The following is a 19,480-nucleotide window of genomic DNA, read 5'->3' as shown; positions in this document are numbered from 1 at the left end:
TTTATGTACAATTGTCTTCCCTTTCACTCAACATACTGATCCATCAGAGGTGCTTCAAGTGGTATTTCTGAAAACAGATCTCTTGTGTTCCTCCAGTGAGCTGGCCATGCCTCACCCGGATGTCTCCACTTTAATATCCCCATTGCAGCCCTTCTCACATACATTCTCTATCATGGTCATATAATAGCTAACAATTCCATCATGTTTTAAAAATATGCCAGACACTGCTCTAAGAACTTCATATATATTAAGAAATTAAGTCTTTATAACACCTCATTTTACAGATAATAAAGTGAGGCAGAGGGACCTGTTGAAAGTCACACACCTAGATGATAGCAGAAGCCAAATTCAGAGTGTGTGCTCTTAACCTCTGCATTATCCTAAGATTTTTGTTCACTTATTCCCCCCGACATCATTTTGAGCCCTTTAAGGCAGGGGCCAGTGCTTCACGCAGAGTAGATTCTTCACCAATGTGTGATACATGATGAAAAGCAGAGAGATGAAAAAGTAGAGCTGAGGTGTTGGTTTCTGGCTTTTGAAATAAAGGAGAGAAGAGAGGATTAGGAAAAGGTCACATGAAGATGTTAACCCTCAGGCTGTGTTCCCAGAGACCCCTTAGCTTGCCTACCTGTCGACTCAACAGAGGAGATTTAGGGTCCTGATCAGGCCTGGGGTCCTGCGAGGGGGTTATGATCAGGCTTTGAATCTCTGAGGAAGGAGACAGGTTGCAGTGAGATCTAACTTCAGAAGTGTGCTGGTTCTTCTCTCTACCTACAATGAGAACTGTTGATAGAAAGGAACCCAGGGGCATTCCCCTCCACCAACCTCTGCAGACCAGAGCCCTGGGGATCATTTCTGCAGCCTTCCCAGGGGAGAACCATCCTGATGCCCTCACTGAGCTCTGTGCCCAGGAGACTGGGGAATCTGGGCTCCAGAGGTGTAGCCTCTACACCCAGGAAGGGAAGTAAGGCCATGGAGCTGTAGGGGTGGAGGTGTGTTCATGCACATGTATGTGCGTTATGTTTACATGTGTGTGCTGGTACACTCTATGTGCTTTCTGTACATACCTGTGCTCGGGTACATATCAGCATGTTGGGTGGAAGGAGAAGTGATGGCCTCTGACATCTCTGAAGTTCTATGTCTTCAAGGATGACTGTATCTAGGTGTAGGTTAGTGTTACAGGAAAGAGATTAAGGTTACAAGCTCTGGAGTCAGACTGACTGGATTTGAATACTGGTTCTGTCTCTTATAAGATGTGGGAACTTTTGTAGGAGTTAATCTTTTTTTTTTTTTCCTGACTGTACTATGTGGCATGAGGGATCTTAGTTTACCTGACCAGGTATTGAATTCACACCACCTGAGTGGAAGTGCAGAGTCTTAACCACTGGACCGCCAGAGTTAACCTTTTTGAAACTCATTTTTGATTGATTTTTGTTTGTCTTTCTTAAACACTTCATTACTTCAAGATCTTAAGCTAGACTACTTATTTTTGTATTTCACTCCAGCAATCTCTATTTGGGTGAACTGGGAAAAATTATTTAACTTCTTTAATCCACACTCTCCTCAAGTATAAGTGATACAGCAAACACAACTTTTAGATATGCATTTTGTTTACTTTTCTTTCAATTTTTTCCTTTAAATAGACTTTATCTTTCAGAGTGTTTATAGAAAAATGGAGAAGTTGATCAGAAAGTACAGAGTGTCCCCATTACACCTGTCCGTAGGAATAGTTTTTGTTGTTTAGTCGCTTTACTATGTCCGACTCTTTTGCGACTGTAGCCTTTCAGGCTCCTCTATCCATTGAATTTCCCAGGCAAGAATACTGGAGTAGGTTGCCATTTCCTTCTCCTTATATACACAAAGCTTCCCCCACAATTACCCTTCCCCACCAGAGTACATTTGGTATAACTGATTAACCTATATAGACATATCATCACCCAAAGTCCATAGTTTACATCAGGCTTCTTTCTTGATGTTGTACCTTCTATGAGTTTTAACAAAAATATGATGGCATGTATCTGTTATCATAGTATCATCCAGAATAGTTTTATTGCCTTAAAATTCCTGTGTTCCATCTAATCTTTCTTTCCTCCCTCAGCCCTTAGCAACTACTGATCTTTTTACTGCTGTAGATTTGCCTTTTCTGGGATAATGTGTTGGAATCATATAGAATGTAGCCTTGTCAGATTGGCTTCTTTCAGGTAGTACATGCTTGAAAGTTCTTCCGTATGTGTTTTCATGGCTTATCAGCTCATTTCTTTCTATTGATGACTAATATTCCATTGCCTGGATGTTTATTTTACCTATCTAAATATATCTTTTTGTGCATAGCTAGATGTGACTTATTGTACACAGGAAATGTAAAAAATTAATTTTGCTATCTGAGGTTGACAGAAAAAAAAGTACAACCTAAAAGTTGAGAATTGTATTTTATTTGGCAGACCAAAACGAGGACTTAGGCCTAGAACACAGCCTCTCAAACTCTCATTATTCTATGTATCAGTTCAGTTCAGTCACTCAGTCACGTCCGACTCTTTGCAACCCCATGGACTGCAGCACACCAGGCTTTCCTGTCCATCACCAACTCCTGGAGCTTACTCAAACTCATGTCCATCGAGTCAGTGATGCCATCCAACTATCGCATCCTCTGTCATCCCATTCTCCTCCTGCCTTCAACCTTTCCCAGCATCAGGGTCTTTTCAAATGAGTTAGTTCTTTGTACCAGGTGGCCAAAGTATTGGAGTTTCAGCTTCAGCATCAGTCCTTCCAATGAATATTCAGGACTGATTTCCTTTAGGATGGATTGGTTGGATCTCCTTGCAGTCCAAGGGGCTCTCAAGAGTCTTCTCCAACACCACAGTTCAAAGCATCAATTCTTTGGTGCTCAGCTTTATTTATAGTCCAACTCTCATGATGGCTGGAAAAACCATAGCCTTGACTAGATGGACCTTTGTTGGCAAAGGTCTCTGCGTCTTAATATGCTGTCTAGTTTGGTCATAGCTTTTATTCCAAGGCGCAAGCGTCTTTTAATTTCATGGCTGTAGTGCACCATCTGCAGTGACTTTGGAGCCCAAGAAAATAAAGTCTCTCACTGTTTCCATTGTTTCCCCATCTATTTGCCATGAAGTGGGACCAGATGGGAAGATGCAAAGTCTGGACTCTAGGAAATCATTCCTTTGCTATATACTCAGCTATCTGGGGCCATTATCCTATATGTTTTCATCCTGAGTCTCCTCAGGGTGCATGGCTGGGGGCAGCCGCAGTGACTGCCTAATGGCAACCTCTGTGTTCTCATCCTAGTCTCCCTACTCTCAAATTGAACAAGCTGCACAGTGCTTTTCTCTGCCTCTCAAACACATTCCAGTGTTTAGTGCTTTTATCTGCTTGGGTGGTTTCCACTATTTATTTTTAAACTAAACTACAGATGATTTATTATATTATTTTAGTCTCAGGTGTACAACATAGTGATTCATAATTTGCAATATTTTGGCAAATTATACTGTTTACTATATAAAAATAATGGCTATAGTTCCCTGTGCTGTACAATATATCCTTGTTTTTTTTTTTAAATACATTGTAGTTTGTATCTCTTAATCCTCTACCCCTATATTGCCCCTCCCCACTTGGCTTAGTTCACTGGTAACCACTAGTTTGTTTTCTACATCTTTGAGTCTGTTTCTGTTTTTATTAAAATATTCATTCATTTGTTTTACGTTTAGATTCCACACAGAAATGATAACAGAATAGTTGTTTCTTTGCTTGGCTTATTTCACGAACGTCCACCATTTAGGTTCATCCACAGTGTTTTAAATGGCAGATTTTCATTCTTTTGTATGGCTGAGTAGTATTCCATTGTGTATACATGTATGTGTGGGTACGCGTGTGTGTGTGTGTTCAGTCACTCAGTTGTGTTGAACTCTTGTGACCCCCATGGACTGTATCCCACCAGACTCCTCGGTCCATGGAATTTTTCAGGCAAGAATATTGGAGTGGGTTGCTATTTCCTGCTCCAGGGAACCCCAGGGAATTTTCCTGACCCAGGGATTGAACCTGCATTTCTTACATCTCCTGCATCAGAAGGATGATTCTTTACCATTGAGCCACCTGGGAAGCATATGTGTGTGTGCCATTCATCTTTTTAGGAATACTTAGGTTGTTCTTCTATAATGGCTATTATAAATAGTGAGTTGTGAACATTGGGGGTGCATGCATTATTTTGAATTAGTGTTATTTTTCTAATATATTACTAAGAGTAGAATTACTGCATCATATGTTATTTCTGGGCTTTCTTGTGGCTCAGTGGTAAAGAATTTGCCTGCAATGAAGGAGACGCAGGAGACGTGGGTCCGATTCCTGGGTCTGGAAGATCCCCTGGAAGAGGGCATGGCAACTGACTCCAGGATTCTTGCCTGGAGAATCCCATGGACAGAGGAGCCTGGCAGGCTACAGTTCATAGGGTCTCACAGAGTCTGAGATGACTGATGTGACTTAGCACGCATGCATGCATGGTATTTCTCTTTTTATTTTTTTGAGGAAATTCCATGCTGTTTTCCACAGTGGCTGCACGAATTTACATTCCCACCAAGTTTACTAAGGATCCCTTTTCTCTACAGCCTTGATAACATTCGTTAGTTGTAGACTTTGATGATCACCCTGTTGACAGGTATGAAGGGATATCACATTGTGGTTTTGATTTGCAATCTCTGGTGATTAGAGATGTTGAGTATCTTTTCAAATTCCTGTTGGCCATCTGTATATCTTCTTTTGAAAAATGTCAGTTCGAGTTTTATTGCCATTTTAAAATTGTACTGTTGTTTTTTTTGTTGTTGTTGAGTTGTATGAGACATTTAAATATTTTGGATGACAATCAAGCATTTTCTCCCATTTATTAGGTTATCTTTTCATTTTGTCAATTGTTTCTTTTGCTGTGCAAAAGTTTTTAAGTTGACTTAGGTCCCATTATATTTTTTTGCCTTTATTTCTTTTGTCTTAGAAGAAAGATCTTAAAAAAAAATATCACTACGATTTATGTTAAAGACTGTTTTGTTTTGCTCTAGAAATTTTATGGATCATGTCTTACATTTAGATTTTTTTTTTTTTGTTTTGTGCTTGGAGAGAAACTTTTTTTCCCCATTTATTTTTATTAGTTGGAGGCTAATTACTTTACAATATTGTAGTGGTTTTTGCCATACATTGACATGAATCAGCCATGGATTTACATTATATTTAGACCTTTAATCTTTTGGGTCTATTTTTATATACTGAGAAAATTTTTTCCTATTCTTTGAAATGCTCTGCTCATCTTCTATTCTATTGAATCTTCTTCTCAAAATTCAAGCTATCTTTAAGGACAATCTTAGGTCATTGTTCCAAGAAATCTTTCCCAATTTTCTATCAAACCCACATTATTTCTTATTTTTAAAATAACAGGACTTCATGATTTCTTGGGCACTAGCCAGTGTGAAGCATGTGAAAGAATTCTTTTGGGGTAGTTTTATTATTTTACTATATGGGTGGCAGAATCTGTTTTCCTAAATCTGGATTTCTAGCAATACTTGGTCAGGGATTGAACATATATTTGTTCAAGGTCATTGATAGAGGCCAAATGATCTGACTTCCAGATCAGTACTCTTACTGGGATTCAACACCACCTCTTATGGCCTCTTTGGGTACCATGTGAAAAATGGATACACAGGAAGGATAACCTGATCATTTCTTAGGTCATCTCCCAATGATGACATTCACTCTTGATGTTTTTCTATGAATGAATTTTGTCCCTTAATTTCCTCAGACCCCTCTTCATATCTTTGTTCCTCAAGCTGTAGATGAAAGGGTTCAACATGGGTGTCACTATTGTGTACATAACTGTGGCTACCCGGTCCTTCACCACTGAGTACATGGACAGTGGCCTAAAGTAGACATAGATGACACTCCCATAGAAGAAGACCACCACGGTGAGGTGGGAGCCACAGGTGGAGAAGGCCTTCCACTTCCCAGCCACAGAAGGGATTTTGAGCACAGTGACGATGATTCTCAGGTAGGAGAAGAGAATGCACAGGAAAGGGGTGGCAATGACAGCCAGGGTCTTGGTCATGACCACCATCTGGCTGGATGAAGTGTCAGAGCAGGAGAGCTTGAGCACAGGCTGGGTATCACAAAAGAAGTGCTTGATGATGTGGGAGGCACAGAAAGACAGGCGGGACATGAGTAACACACGCAGCAGGGAGTGCAGGTGAGAGATGGTGCACGAACCCAGCAACAGGAGGAGGCAACGCCGTGGGCTCATGACCACATCATAATGGAAGGGGTTGCAGATGGCTACCAGCCGATCTATGGCCATCGAGGCCAGCAGGTAGCTGTCAGTATTTGCAAAAGCCATGAAGAAGTACATCTGGACCAGGCAGCACACATAGGAGATAGATTTTGTCTCTGAGAGTAAGTTCAGCAGCATTTTGGGCACAATGACTGTTGTGAAGCAGATATCCATGAAGGACAGGTTGCTGAGGAAAAAGTACATAGGGGTGTGGAGCCGGGAGTCAGAGTGGATGGCCAGGATGATGAGTCCATTCCCCACCAGGGTGATCAGGTACATGACAAAGAAAACAGCAAAGAGGGGTTTCTGCATCTGGGGGTTGGAAGAGAGGCCCAGGAGGATAAAGTCTGCAGTGCTGCTGCTGTAGTTCTTCATCTCCATGTCCTTGACCGCTGGTCAGGGTTTGAAGATGGTGTAGGAGAGATGTGAAGGGCAATTTGAGGATGGTTTCTTTCCTAAACTCCAGCCTATTAAAAAAAAAAAAGTCTACCACGTTTTGTTAGATTATTTTCTTCAAGAAACTATGGAAACAAGGGGTTATAACTCAACATGGGGGAAGTTAATTTTAAGCTGCTTCACAAATGAGAACTAAAAATTTCCCCTGTGTTTTTAGGGTGTTCTATGTAGCCTAATCTGTCAGAGTTCTTCTCAGTTCTCTTTTTAAAGATTCTTCCTAGGTTCTTTCCTAACCAACTCCCTAAAGCCCTCTTCCTTTCTTCTTGTCAAGGAGGGGAAGGAACTGCTGGGTCTTAATCTGAATCAGGATGCTTTCATACAAGAGGCTCCCATCCTGGATGTCCTCTCATTCAGATCCTTTCCTACTCATATGTGCAGAGGTGCGGTGATGGTAGTGGAGGTGGGACAGAAGTGCATATTGAATTTAAGCAGTGCTCCCCAGTATCCACAGAGTTCAGATGAGAATTTTATGGCTTCATAGAAAAGCCTGCTTAATATTTATTTAAGCACTTCTCTTTGGTTACAATAATCTGGACACTTGAAATCTAAGTTTTTCTTTTAGGTGTGTTAGTTACTTAGTTGTGTCTGACTCTTTGTGACCCCATGGACTGTAGCCCACCAGGCTCCTCTGTCCATGGAATTCTACAGGCAAGTATACTAGAGTGAGTTGCCATTTCCTTCTCCAGGGGATCTTCCCATTCCAGGGGTCGAACCTGGGTCTCCTGCACTGAGGGTCAGGGATGTCATTCAAAATAAGAATATGGTTGACCACTGAACAACATGGGCTTGAATTGTGCAGATCCACTTACATGTAGATTTTTCAATAAATATGTAGTACAGTACCACATGATCTGTTGGTTGTTGAATCCTTGAAAGTAGAACCCATGGATATGGCATGCTGACTGGGTAGTTATATGTGCATTTTTGGCTGCAGGAAGGGTCAGTGTCCTCTATTTTTGTATTATTCAAGAGTCAACTGTTCTACCCCAGGAATAGCCTATGTTACTGAGTTTATACCTTTAAATATACATTTGTTTCCAATTGAAAATGTTGAAGTTCTCATACTAAACATCCAATTACTGCAGGAATATAAAACTTTGAATATGAGCCCCATTCCCACCAGTATCATGGAGGAGAAGGCGCAGATGGCCGCTGGCTGCTACCATTGTGCTGCATTGCTCAAACTGAGATAAAATCAACGTATAACATTGTGTAAGTTAAGGTGTGCAATTTTTGATTTGATACAGTTTTTTCAGGTTATAATCTACTTCCTTTAATCTTTTTTAAAAAATTGTTTACCAGCATATCATTAGCTAACACCTCTATCACTACACATAATTATCATTTCTTTTTGTGTGGTGGGAGTAATTAAGATCTAGTCTCTTAGCTACTTTTGAGGTACGTGCATAGTTTAGTATTGTTGTCTGTAATTGCTAGGCTGTCTATTAGATCTCCTGTGCTTATTGTTCTAATAATGATTGCAAATTTTGTACTCTTAAACAACATTTTCCCCATTCTTCCAACTCTCATCCCTGGTGACCACCATTCTTCTTACGAGAGTAGATATTAGATCTTCCCACCACACACACATACAAAAAGGTAATTGTGTGAGTTGTTCAAGGTGTTAACTAATCCCAGTGTGGCAATCATTTTGCCATATATCAGTGTATCAAACATCACATTGCACACCTTAAATTTATGTAATGTTACATGCTAATTTATCTAAATAAATCTGAAAAAACTTTCAAACTAATGATTCAATGCACCTATAATAACACCTCAAGAGGATTTATATTTTTATCTTTTAAATTAATTTTTCTCGGGGTATAGTTGCTGTACAATGTTGTGTTAACTTCTGCTGTACAGCAAAGTGAATCAGCTGTTTCTATACATTTATTTCCTCTTTTTGGGATTTCCTTCCCATTTAGGTCACCACAAGCATTGAGTAGAGTTCCCTGTGCTATCCAGTATGCTCTGATTAGTTATCTATTTTATACACAGTATCAATAGTGTATATATACCAATCCCAATATGAAGGGGAATTTTTCGTGGAATTGAGAAGGTCATTCTAAAAGTCATCTAGATGTGTAAATGGCTAAGAAAAGATAAGATAATTCTGAAAATATTAGGATAATGACAGAATTTTCTTACCTGAAAATCAAAGGACATAGAAATGAAAAACAATAAGGTAATGATATACCTTATTCAATGGACCAACAAAGAAGTTTGTATGCCTGTATTTATACATATACATAGATCTAGATCTATATGGAACTTAATATATAATAAGGATTCATTTTGTAGTAATGGAGAAAGGATGGACTATCAAGTGACATTTATGATAATTGGCTAAACATTTGGTAAAAATGATGCTGGATTTCTCTCTCAGCTGCACAAATCCATATAAATTAATTATCTAAACATTAAGAATCAAAAACATAAAATATATTAATTAGGAAAAAATAAAGGAGCACATTTTTATGGTCTCAGGATGGGGATGCCATTCCAGGCAAGAAAAAAGTTGTAGAAGCAAGGATGACAAAATACCATACTAAAAAATATGAACATTACCCCCAAAGAGACCACAAGAATAGCGAAAATATAAGCTATTGACTCAAAGAAAATACCTACAACACATTTACCAAAAAAAATGTAAGATGTTCAACCTTATTGGTAATCAGAAAATAGAAATTAGACTTAAGTACAATTATCATTTATCAGAATATACATAAAATTATTTGAACAATATCCAAAGGGAAATCTCCACATACTAATGGTGAGACAATTATCAGTATAAAACTTTTGATAGTCTCCATTGGATTTGAAAACCTTCTTCTCCTTATCCAATGATTACACTTGTAGGAAGCTATCCTTTTAAAATAGTCATATCTGTAGCACAAGGATATGTACACATATTTTTATTGTAATATTGCTTATAATACCAGATAAAACAGTATGATAAAACAAACAAAACACAATGATAACCCAACCTAAATATTCATATGTAGTTGAATTATTATAATTATAGTGAATTTGCATTACTTACTATCACACAGTCTCTAAAGAATGTAGATGACTGATGCTAGTCAACATTTATTAACACTCAATATATGCTACATGCTAGGTACTTTGGCTGTTATCATTCTAATGTCTCCAAATCTTGAGAGATATGCACTATTATTCCTACTTTAAAGATTAAAATATAGTTTAGCAAAGTCAATTAACTTACTAGATCCCATAGTTAGTAAGTGGTAGAGCTGAGATTTGAATTCAGGCAGTCCAATGGCAGAGCAGGAGCTATTCATTGCTAAGCTATGTTATCACTGTTACACTGCTCTCTGTGATATTTTGTTAAGTGACAGAAGCAAGTTGCAGAAAAATGGGTACAGAGAAATCTTATTTTTGTAAAGAAAGTTATCTCCTTTATGTGTTGTGTTTGTTGTGTGTGTGTGGTTATGCATTGTAGTTGCCTCCTGAAGTGAGAATGAAGGGACGAAGTGTGGAGTTCCTTCCATGTTTCACCTTACATTATGTGTTCACATTAAAAAATATGGGACACATGTTTCTTTTATTAATTTTATAATTAAAGATGAATGTTCCCTAAAATTCCACTTCCCAGAGAGCTAGAGATAGGTGCATATTTTCCAGTTATTTTATACACAGTTATCTATATACACATATTCAGAAATGTGGTCGTATTATTCATAATACTTTTTCTCCTCCATAGACAGTGTTACAATGGATACTTTTGTATATAAATATTTTGCACTCATGAGAGAGTTAGTATGATACAGAATATATTCTAACGGATGGAATGCTGAGTTGGAGAGTATGAGCACAGAAAATTTTAGAAGATACTCCTAATCTGAGACTCACTCTTGGGCAATGTATTCATTTGACTCTGGATTCTTTCCCTGTGTCTTTCACTGTGTCTTTTACCTCACTCTAAGACTTTGTTTTCCCAGTGGTAAAGGGTTGACCTGCCTTGGACCTGCACCTGGATTCCTCAGATCTGTGTGACATTTTTAAGGGCAGTACTTAGTCCTCTTTCCATTTAGTTTAAATTGATAACTTTGTCTATGCCCTCATGTTTTGGGCATATATATATATGGATATATATAATTATGGATATATACAAAATTAGGGATATATATATAAAATTATGGATATATATATTTATGGATATATATATATACATATATATAAATTTATGACTGATTTGAGTTAGTGTTCAGCAGAGACCAGCACAACATTGTAAAGCAATTATCCTCCAATAGAAACTAATAATAGAAAATAAAGATAAGATGAGAAAAAAGAGAATGAGTGTGCTAGAATTCAGAAATGAACTGCCTATGCCCCTTCCCAAATATTTAACCTCTTTCCCATGGTGTTGGTATCGCATGACCCACACGAGGTAGAGAGGTAGGATGCTGCCTTATCAAGGCTTTCCGATGATCATGAAGAAATACGGGATTTTGATTCACAGTCAATTTAAGAGTAAAAATGGAAGCACTTTTCATTTATTTCTTTCAAAAGCATAGTTCTATGATTTGATTGGATTATGTATAAGTTCATTATTAATTCCCTACATTCATTCACCACCTTCCTGTTATTTAAGAAAATTTATGCTAACACATTTTGTATGGTAAAGTAGTATCTAAATGGAATTGATTATGGTTAGTAATAAAACATTTTGTATTACTGGTAAAATAAAAAAAGGATAGTTGAATGAGTGTTTGATAAAGATTTCTGTACGTGCTGTGTGTGCTCAGTTGTTAAGTCGTGTCTGATTCTTTGTGACCCCATGGGCTGAAGCCTGCCCGGTTCTTCTATCCAAGGGATTTCCGAGGCAAAAATACTGGAGTGGGTTGCCATGCCCTCCTCCAGGGGATCTTCCTGACCCAGGGATCAAATGTATATCTCCTGTGTCTCCTGCATTGGCAGGTGGATTCTTTACCACTGTGCCACCCACCAGTGGTGTTTACTTTCATTGGTCATACAATAAGCTAGAAAAATGACATTTAAATAATAGGGTTTGTCATCAGTTTGTGACTGGGAAGGACCAGGAGGGACAGAAATTTTGCAAGCCTTTTATATCACACTACCCATACTTGAAAGGTTTGCTCCCTTCCTTGATAATCGGGAAATAAAGACTATTTCTGTAGTGTTCTACTTTCTCCACTGGAATTTTCTATTTTGTGGACAGTTGCTATCTCAGATTGATTTTCCTTTCTTTGATTCCTAACCACTTATGCAAGGTCAGTTTCATTAGCACCAGCCCAACTGACCAGGGATTAGGAACTGGGAGCACAAAATGCACTTCCCGAATAGGAAATAAATGTGTTTGGTAGGTAATAAGCGTTAGTCACAGTCATGTCCCATTCTTTGCTACCCCATGGATTGTAGTCTGCCAGGCTCCTCTGCCCATGGAATTCTCCAAGCGAGAATACTGGAATGAATAGCCATTCCCTTCTCCAGGGAATCTTCCTGACCCAGGGTTTGAACCTGAGTCTCCCACATTGCATGCAGATGCTTTACAATCTGAGCCACCAGGCAATGGTGGTGATGCTTTAGTTGCTAAATTGTGTCTAAGCTACCAGACAATACACTGGTGCAAAATTACCCAATATTCATGTACCTGCTCCCACGAGTAGGCAAGGGCAACTGAAAAGTGACTAAACTGAAAAAAATTACTGGATGTTTTACTGAACAGATTCTGTGCTTAGCACTTGTCTCATGTAATCCATACAATAGCACTGTGATGTTAGTAGCCTTAGTTAGTTCTTAGTTCTTAGTTCAGTCACTCAGTCGTGTCCGACTCTTTGTGACCCCATGAACTGTAGCATCCAGGCCTCCCTGTCCAACACCAAGTCCTGGAGTCCACCCAAACCCATGTCCATTGAGTCGATGATGCCATCCAACCATCTCATCCTCTGTTGTCCCCTTCTTCTCCTGCCCTCAATCCCTCCCAGCATCAGGGTCTTTTCAAATGAGTCAGTTTCTTCGCATGAGGTGGCCAAAGTATTGGAGTTTCAGCTTCAGCATCAGTCCTTCCAATGAACACCCAGGACTGATCTCCTTTAGGATGGACTGGTTGGATCTCCTTGCAGTCCAAGACTCTCAAGAGTCTTCTCCAACACCACAGTTCAAAAGCATCAATTCTTTGGTGCTCAGCTTTCTTTATAGTCCAACTCTCACATCCATTCATGACCATTGGAAAAACCATAGCCTTGACTAGACAGATCTTTGTTGACAAAGTAATGTCACTGCTTTTCAATATGCTGTCTAGGTTGGCCATAACTTTCCTTCCAAGGAGTAAACGTCTTTTAATTTCATGGCTGCAATTAACATCTGCAGTGATTTTGGAGCCCAGAAAATAAAGTCAGCCACTATTTCCACTGTTTCTCCATCTATTTGCCATGATAGTATCATCCATTTTTTTTTTTAATAGATTAAGAGACTGAAGTTCAGAGGGTCACAAAGCTGGTATATCTGACACTTAAATCTAGGTATGTTTGATTTCAAATAATATGTTTTAAACTACTTTATCAGACTTCTTCCCCAAACCATCATTGTATGGTAGAGAGCAACAGAGGCCAGTCCTTTGTAGGCAGCAGTCCTTCCTTCCTACAAACTGCCTTCAGCATCCTTGCTCACCTGCTCCTCCTCCTTCATCCTTGTCTCCCACACACTGGGATCCTGTCATTTCCCCTGCTTTCCGCTCCCATTTCTACCTCTCATTCCAGAAATCTTTATGCTCAGCTCTCTTCCTTCTCTTTGGAGAGGAATGGTTGGACTGCAGCTCTGGCAGATTCTGAATGAAGACTGGTTCTCTGCTTTCCCACCATCAGGACCTGATCTTAAAATTTCTCCTGGACCCTCCCGTGCTGTTCCCACTACCAGCAGTAAGACACACAAGTGTATAGTCTCCTGAAGTGATATAACCTACATAAGAGTCTGCAGGGTGCTTTTCAGGATGGTCTTTCCCTCCCCAACTTTCTGCCTAATTTTCACTCCTATAGCAGGTTAAAGCTTTACCCAGCCCTTCCCAGCTGTTCCATTCTAGATGGCAAGGCAGGTGGACTTTTCAAATATGCCTATTGGATTCCCTTCTGTATTATTGTCTTCCCTCTGTCTCAACATACTGATCCACCAGAGGTGCTTAAACTGGGACTTCTGAAAACGGATCTTTTGTTCCTCTGCTGAGCTAGCATGACTCCTCCAGATGCCTCCACCTTGAGATCCCCATGTACTGTAGCCCCTTTCCACGTACATTCTCCATCAAGGTCATAAAGTAGCTAACAATTCCATAGTACTTATATATACCAGACACTGTTCTAAGCACATCACACATGTTAAGACATTTAGTCATTACAGCAGCTCATTTTACAGGTAATGAAAGTGAGGCAAGGACCTGAAGTGATCTGGTTAATGCCACACAACTAGGTGGTAGAGGAGCCAGAGTCAGGATATATCCTCTTTAACACCTGCATTATCTTAACTGTCTTATTCACTTGTTCTCCTGCTGACTCCATTTTGTGCCCTTTAAGACAGGGGCCAGCACTTTACACAGAGAAGCTTCTTCAAAAATGTGTGATATGTGATGAGAAGCAGAGAGAGGGAAAAAAGAGAAGAGGCAGTGTTTACTGGCTTTTGAGATGAAGGAGAGAAGCAAGGATTAGGAAAAGGTCACATGAAGATGTTAACCCCTAGTCTCAGTTCTTAAAGGTCTATCATGCTGCCTACCTGTGGACCTGACAGAGGAGACTCAGTGTCCTGGTCAGGCCTGGGGTCCTGCCAGCAGGTTATGATCAGGCTCTGAATCTCTGAGGAAGGAGGCAGGTGAGATCTATGTTCAGAACTGCACTGGTTCTTCTCTCTGCCTACAGTGGGAACTGCTAATAGAAGGGAGACCCAGAGGTGTGTCCTCCCCCACAACCCCCACAAGCCAGAGCCCTCTGGGGATCATCCCTGCAGCCTTCCCAGGAGAGGAGAACAGTCCTGATGCCCTCACTGAGCTCTGTGCCCCGGAGACTGGGGAATCTGGACTCTGGAGGTACAGCCTCTACACCTGGGAAGGGAGGTAGGACCGTGGTGCTGGAGGCTGGAAGTATTTTTCTGCACATGTATGTGTGCAATGTACATGTGTGTGCTGATATCCTCTATGTGCTCTCTGTTCAAACCTGTTCTCCTGTGCATGTCAGCATGTGGGCTGGAAGGAAAGCAGATGGCCTCTGACATCTCTGAGGTTCTATGTTTGCATGGATGATTGTATCTAGATGCAGGTTAGTGTTACAGGGAAAGGAATAAGGTCTTGTCTCCAGGCAAGATCTGGAGTCAGACTGAATGGATTTGAATACTGGCTCTGCCTCTTAAAAGCTGTTTGAGGTTTTGCAAGAGTTAACCTTTTCGAGCCTCATTTTCAACTACTTTTTGTTTGCCTTCCTTAAACATTTTATTGCTTCAGCTTCTTAATCCAGATTACTTGTTTTTGAATTCCAGTTCCATCAATTATTATATGGGTGAATTGGGGCAACTTATTTAGCTTCTCTAATCCACACTATCCTCAAGAATATTTGGCATAACAATCAGGACTTTTAGTTAGATATTTTGTATTTTTTCTTTCAAATTTTCCATTTAAATGGACTTTATTTTCTATAGCAGTTATAGGTTCACAGGAAAATTCATCAGAAAGTACAGAGAGTTTTCTTCTATCCCCTGCCCTTACATATACATAGCTCCCCCAGTATTACCTTTCCCCACATTGACACATTATCACCCAAAGTCTATAGGTAACATTAGGCCTCATTCTGGGTGGTGTACCTTCTAGGTGTTTCAACAGAAATAAAATGACGTGTATCCTTCTTTAGAGTATCACATAGGAAATTTTTACTGCCTTAAAATTCCTGTGTTCCATCTCTTCATTTTTTCCTTCCCCAACTTCTGGTAATTACTGATCTTTTTAGTGTCTCCATAGTTTTACCTTTTCTGGAATACACTGTTGAAATACACTGTAGCCTTTTCAGATTGGCTTCTTTCAGTTAGTATTTGAATTGAAGTTTCTTTCATGTGTTTTCATGGCTTGGCAGCTCATTATTTTTAAATTGCTGAGTAATATCCTGGATGCACCATAGGTTATTTCACCTACCGAAATATATCTTTTTGTAAGTAGCTAGAGATTATTTACTGTACTCAGGAAATACAAACAAATTTATGTTGCTGCCTGATGTTGATTAAAAAAATATACAACCTTCTTGTTGAGAATTTTATTTTATTCAGCAGACAAAACTGAGGACTTAAGCCTGGGTCTCAGTCTGGGGGACTGATCAGAAGAAGTAAGGTGGAGCCAAGATACATAGGAAATTTTACAACAAAAATCAAGTAGTCAAAATATAAAAGATTGTAGTTAATTGAAGAAAACCAGACATCTTTAATGAATGAATTTAGCACTTTTCCATATATGGGAAGATACAAAAGTCAGGGCTTATTGAAATTTATAGGGACAAAGTAGGTGATTAAGTAGTTAATCCCACTAACAGGTCATGAGTAAAGGAAAAAGTATGGGAGACCCCTGTAAATGAATGAGTATTCAAGAAAGCAGATTTGCTTAAGCACAAAACCAAGCTGGCTCTCCTAGCAACAAAACCAGGTAACAGAAGCATGAGACACACCCCCCAAATAAAACAATGGTGGAATAAGGCTCAGGCCCATTGACTCAGTAAGTTAAAGATTCCTGGGACATGCTTCTCTGTGCACACTAAAAGCAAAAATATAAGGAAAGGGTGAAATTCTACTGAAACCTGAGATTATTTACCATTTTAGTATACAATACCTCATTTTTGCTCATTTCCATTGTGCCTCAAATGTACTGGCTTGATCATGTAAGGACAAGAAAACTCTTCTGCCCAATATGGAGGAGGAGCTAATGATGGAAGCTTGACATTTACTTTATTATTATTTTTTTAAAATTTTTTTTAACCTTTTTTTTTCCATTTATTTTTATTAGTTGGAGGCTAATTACTTTACAACATTGCAGTGGTTTTTGTCATACATTGAAATGAATTAGCTATGGATTTACATGTATTCCCCATCCCAGTCCCCCCTCCCACCTCCCTCTCCACCCGATCCCTCTGGGTCTTCCCAGTGCACCAGGCCCGAGCACATTTACTTTAGAATGAGGGAGAAAGTGGTCTTCTTTCTCTCCCCAGTTTTCCATTGATTATAAAACTGTAGCCCACTAAGTTCTTGGACTAGCACCCTCTTGCCTGCCCAGCTGTAAGCCTCACGTGTGTCCTATTCTAATAAATCAGTTCGTATCTATCAATCACTTTGGCTCTCGCCAAATTCTCTCTGTACTGACATAAAGAACAGGAGTTCCTCGAAACCCCCAGAGACACATTTTTGCAGTTTCAAAATCATTCCTTTGATATGAAACTCAGCTGTCTGGGGCCACTGTCCTGTGCTTTCTCATCCTGAGTCTCTACAGGTGCACCATTGAGGGTGGCAGTAGTGACTGAGGTCAGGCTCTGTTTTTCTGATCTTACTCTTCTTGTTTTCAAGTTACACAAGTTCCATGGGGCTTTTCACTGCCTCTTGAACACATTCAAATGTTTATTGCTTTTACCTGCTTGGGTATTTTCTATTATTTCTTTTTATTGAAGTAAAGTTCATTTATTATATTATGTTAATTTCAGATGTACAAATATTGTGATTCAATATATTTGTAGATTGCACTTGGTTTACAATTATTACAAAATAATGGCTATAGTTTACTGTGCTGTATAGTATATCCTTGTTGCTTTTTAATTTTATACTTTGTAGTTGTAGCTCATAATACTCTACCTCTATCTTGCTCCTCACCCCTTGCCTTACTCCACTGGAAACCACTGGTTTGTTTTCTGTATCTGTGAATCTGTTTCTGTTTTGGTATAGTCATTCATTTGTTTTATATTTTAGATCCCACATATAAGTGATAATGTAGGGTATTTGCGTTCCTCAACCTGGCTTATTTCACTAAGCATAATAACATATAGGCCCATCCATATTGTTGCAAATGGCAGAATTTCATACTTTTTTTATGGCTGATTAGTCTATCACACTCACACACATATCTATATATATCACTTATACTCATTCATCTTTTTAGGGGTATTTAGGTTGCTTCAATACCATGGTTATTGTAAATAGTGTTGTTGTGAACATTGGGGTGCATGTCTCTTTTTGTTTTTTGTTTTATTTTTTTGTTTTAATTGGAGGCTAATTACTTTACAATATTGTGGTGGTTTTTGCCGTACATTCACATGAATTAGCCATTGGTGTAACTGTGTTCCCCATCCTGACCCTCCCTCCCCTTCCCATCCCTCAGGGTCATCCCAGTGCACCAGCCTTGAGCACCAGATTCATGTATCAAACCTGGACTGGCAGTCTGTTTCACATATGATGATATACATGTTTCAATGCTATTCTGTCAAATCATCCCACCCTTGCCTTCTCCTACAGAGTCCAAAAGTCTATTCTTTACATCTCTGTCTCTTTTGCTGTCTTGCATATAGAGTCTTCGTTACCATCTTTCTAGATTCCATATATATGTGTTAATGTACTCTATAGGTGTTTTTCTTTCTGACTGACTTTGCTCTGTATAATGGGCTCCAGTTTCATCCATCTCATTAGAACTGATTCAAATGAATTCTTTTTAATAGCTGAGTAATATTCCATTGTGGATATGTATCACAGCTTTCTTATCCATTTGTCTGCCACTGGACATCTAGGTTGCTTCCATGTCCTGGCTATTGTAAACAGTGCTGCGATGAATGTTGGGGCATGTGTATCTCTTTCAATTCTGGTTTCCTCAGTGTGTATGCCCAGCAGTGGGATTGCTGGGTTATATGGCAGTTCTATTTCCAGTTTTTTAAGGAATCTCCAAACTGTTCTCCATACTGGCTGTACTAGTTTGCATTCCCATCAAGAATGTAAGAGGGTTCCTTTCTCTCTGCACCCTCTCCAGCATTTATTGTTTGTAAATTTTTTGATAGCAGCCATTCTGACTGGCATGAGATGGTACCTCATTGTGGTTTTGATTTGCATTTTTCTGATAATGAGTGATGTTAAGCATCTTTTCATGTGTTTGTTAGCCATCTGTATGTCTTCTTTGGAGAAATGTCTGTTTAGTTCTTTGGCCCATTTTTTGATTAGGTCATTTATTTTTCTGGAATTGAGCTGGAGGAGTTGCTTGTATATTTTTGAGATTAATCCTTTCTCCATTGCTTAATTTGCTATTATTTTCTCCCATTCTGAAGTCTGTCTTTTCACCTTGCTTATAGTTTCCTTTGTTGTGCAAAAGCTTTTAAGTTTCATTAGGTCCCATTTGTTTATTTATTTTTTTATTTCCATTACTCTGGGAGGTGGGTCATAGAGGATCCTGCTATGATTTACATCAGAGAGTGTTTCACCTATGTTTTCCTCTAGGATGTTTATAGTTTCTGGTCTTATATTTAGATCTTTAATCCATTTTGAGTTTTATTTTTTTGTATGGTGTTAGGAAGTGTCTAGTTTCATTCTCTTACAAGTGGTTGACCAGTTTTTCCAGCACTACTTGTTAAAGAGATTGTCTTTTCTCCATTGTATACTCTTGCCTCCTTTGTCAAAGATAAGGTGACCATAGGTGCGTGGATTTATCTCTGGGCTTTCTATTTTGTTCCATTGATCTATGTT

At 39.1% G+C, this 19,480-nt stretch overlaps 1 protein-coding gene across 1 annotated transcript; it reads right to left on the bottom strand.

Annotated features, from left to right (window-relative positions):
• Window positions 1-5,758: 5,758 nt before the first annotated feature.
• On the bottom strand, window positions 5,759-6,785 carry LOC110123872 (olfactory receptor 1L4-like). The gene has a single exon (XM_020872148.2). It carries the CDS (start codon window positions 6,692-6,694, stop codon window positions 5,759-5,761), a length of 936 nt encoding a protein of 311 aa, XP_020727807.2. The 5' UTR covers window positions 6,695-6,785.
• Window positions 6,786-19,480: the final 12,695 nt, after the last annotated feature.

The sequence above is a fragment of the Odocoileus virginianus genome, chromosome 2, assembly GCF_023699985.2.
Source record: "Odocoileus virginianus isolate 20LAN1187 ecotype Illinois chromosome 2, Ovbor_1.2, whole genome shotgun sequence".
Taxonomy (NCBI): domain Eukaryota; kingdom Metazoa; phylum Chordata; class Mammalia; order Artiodactyla; family Cervidae; genus Odocoileus; species Odocoileus virginianus.
The sequence above is the reverse complement of the archived record's forward strand: the minus strand, read 5'-3'. Positions and strand labels throughout refer to the sequence as shown.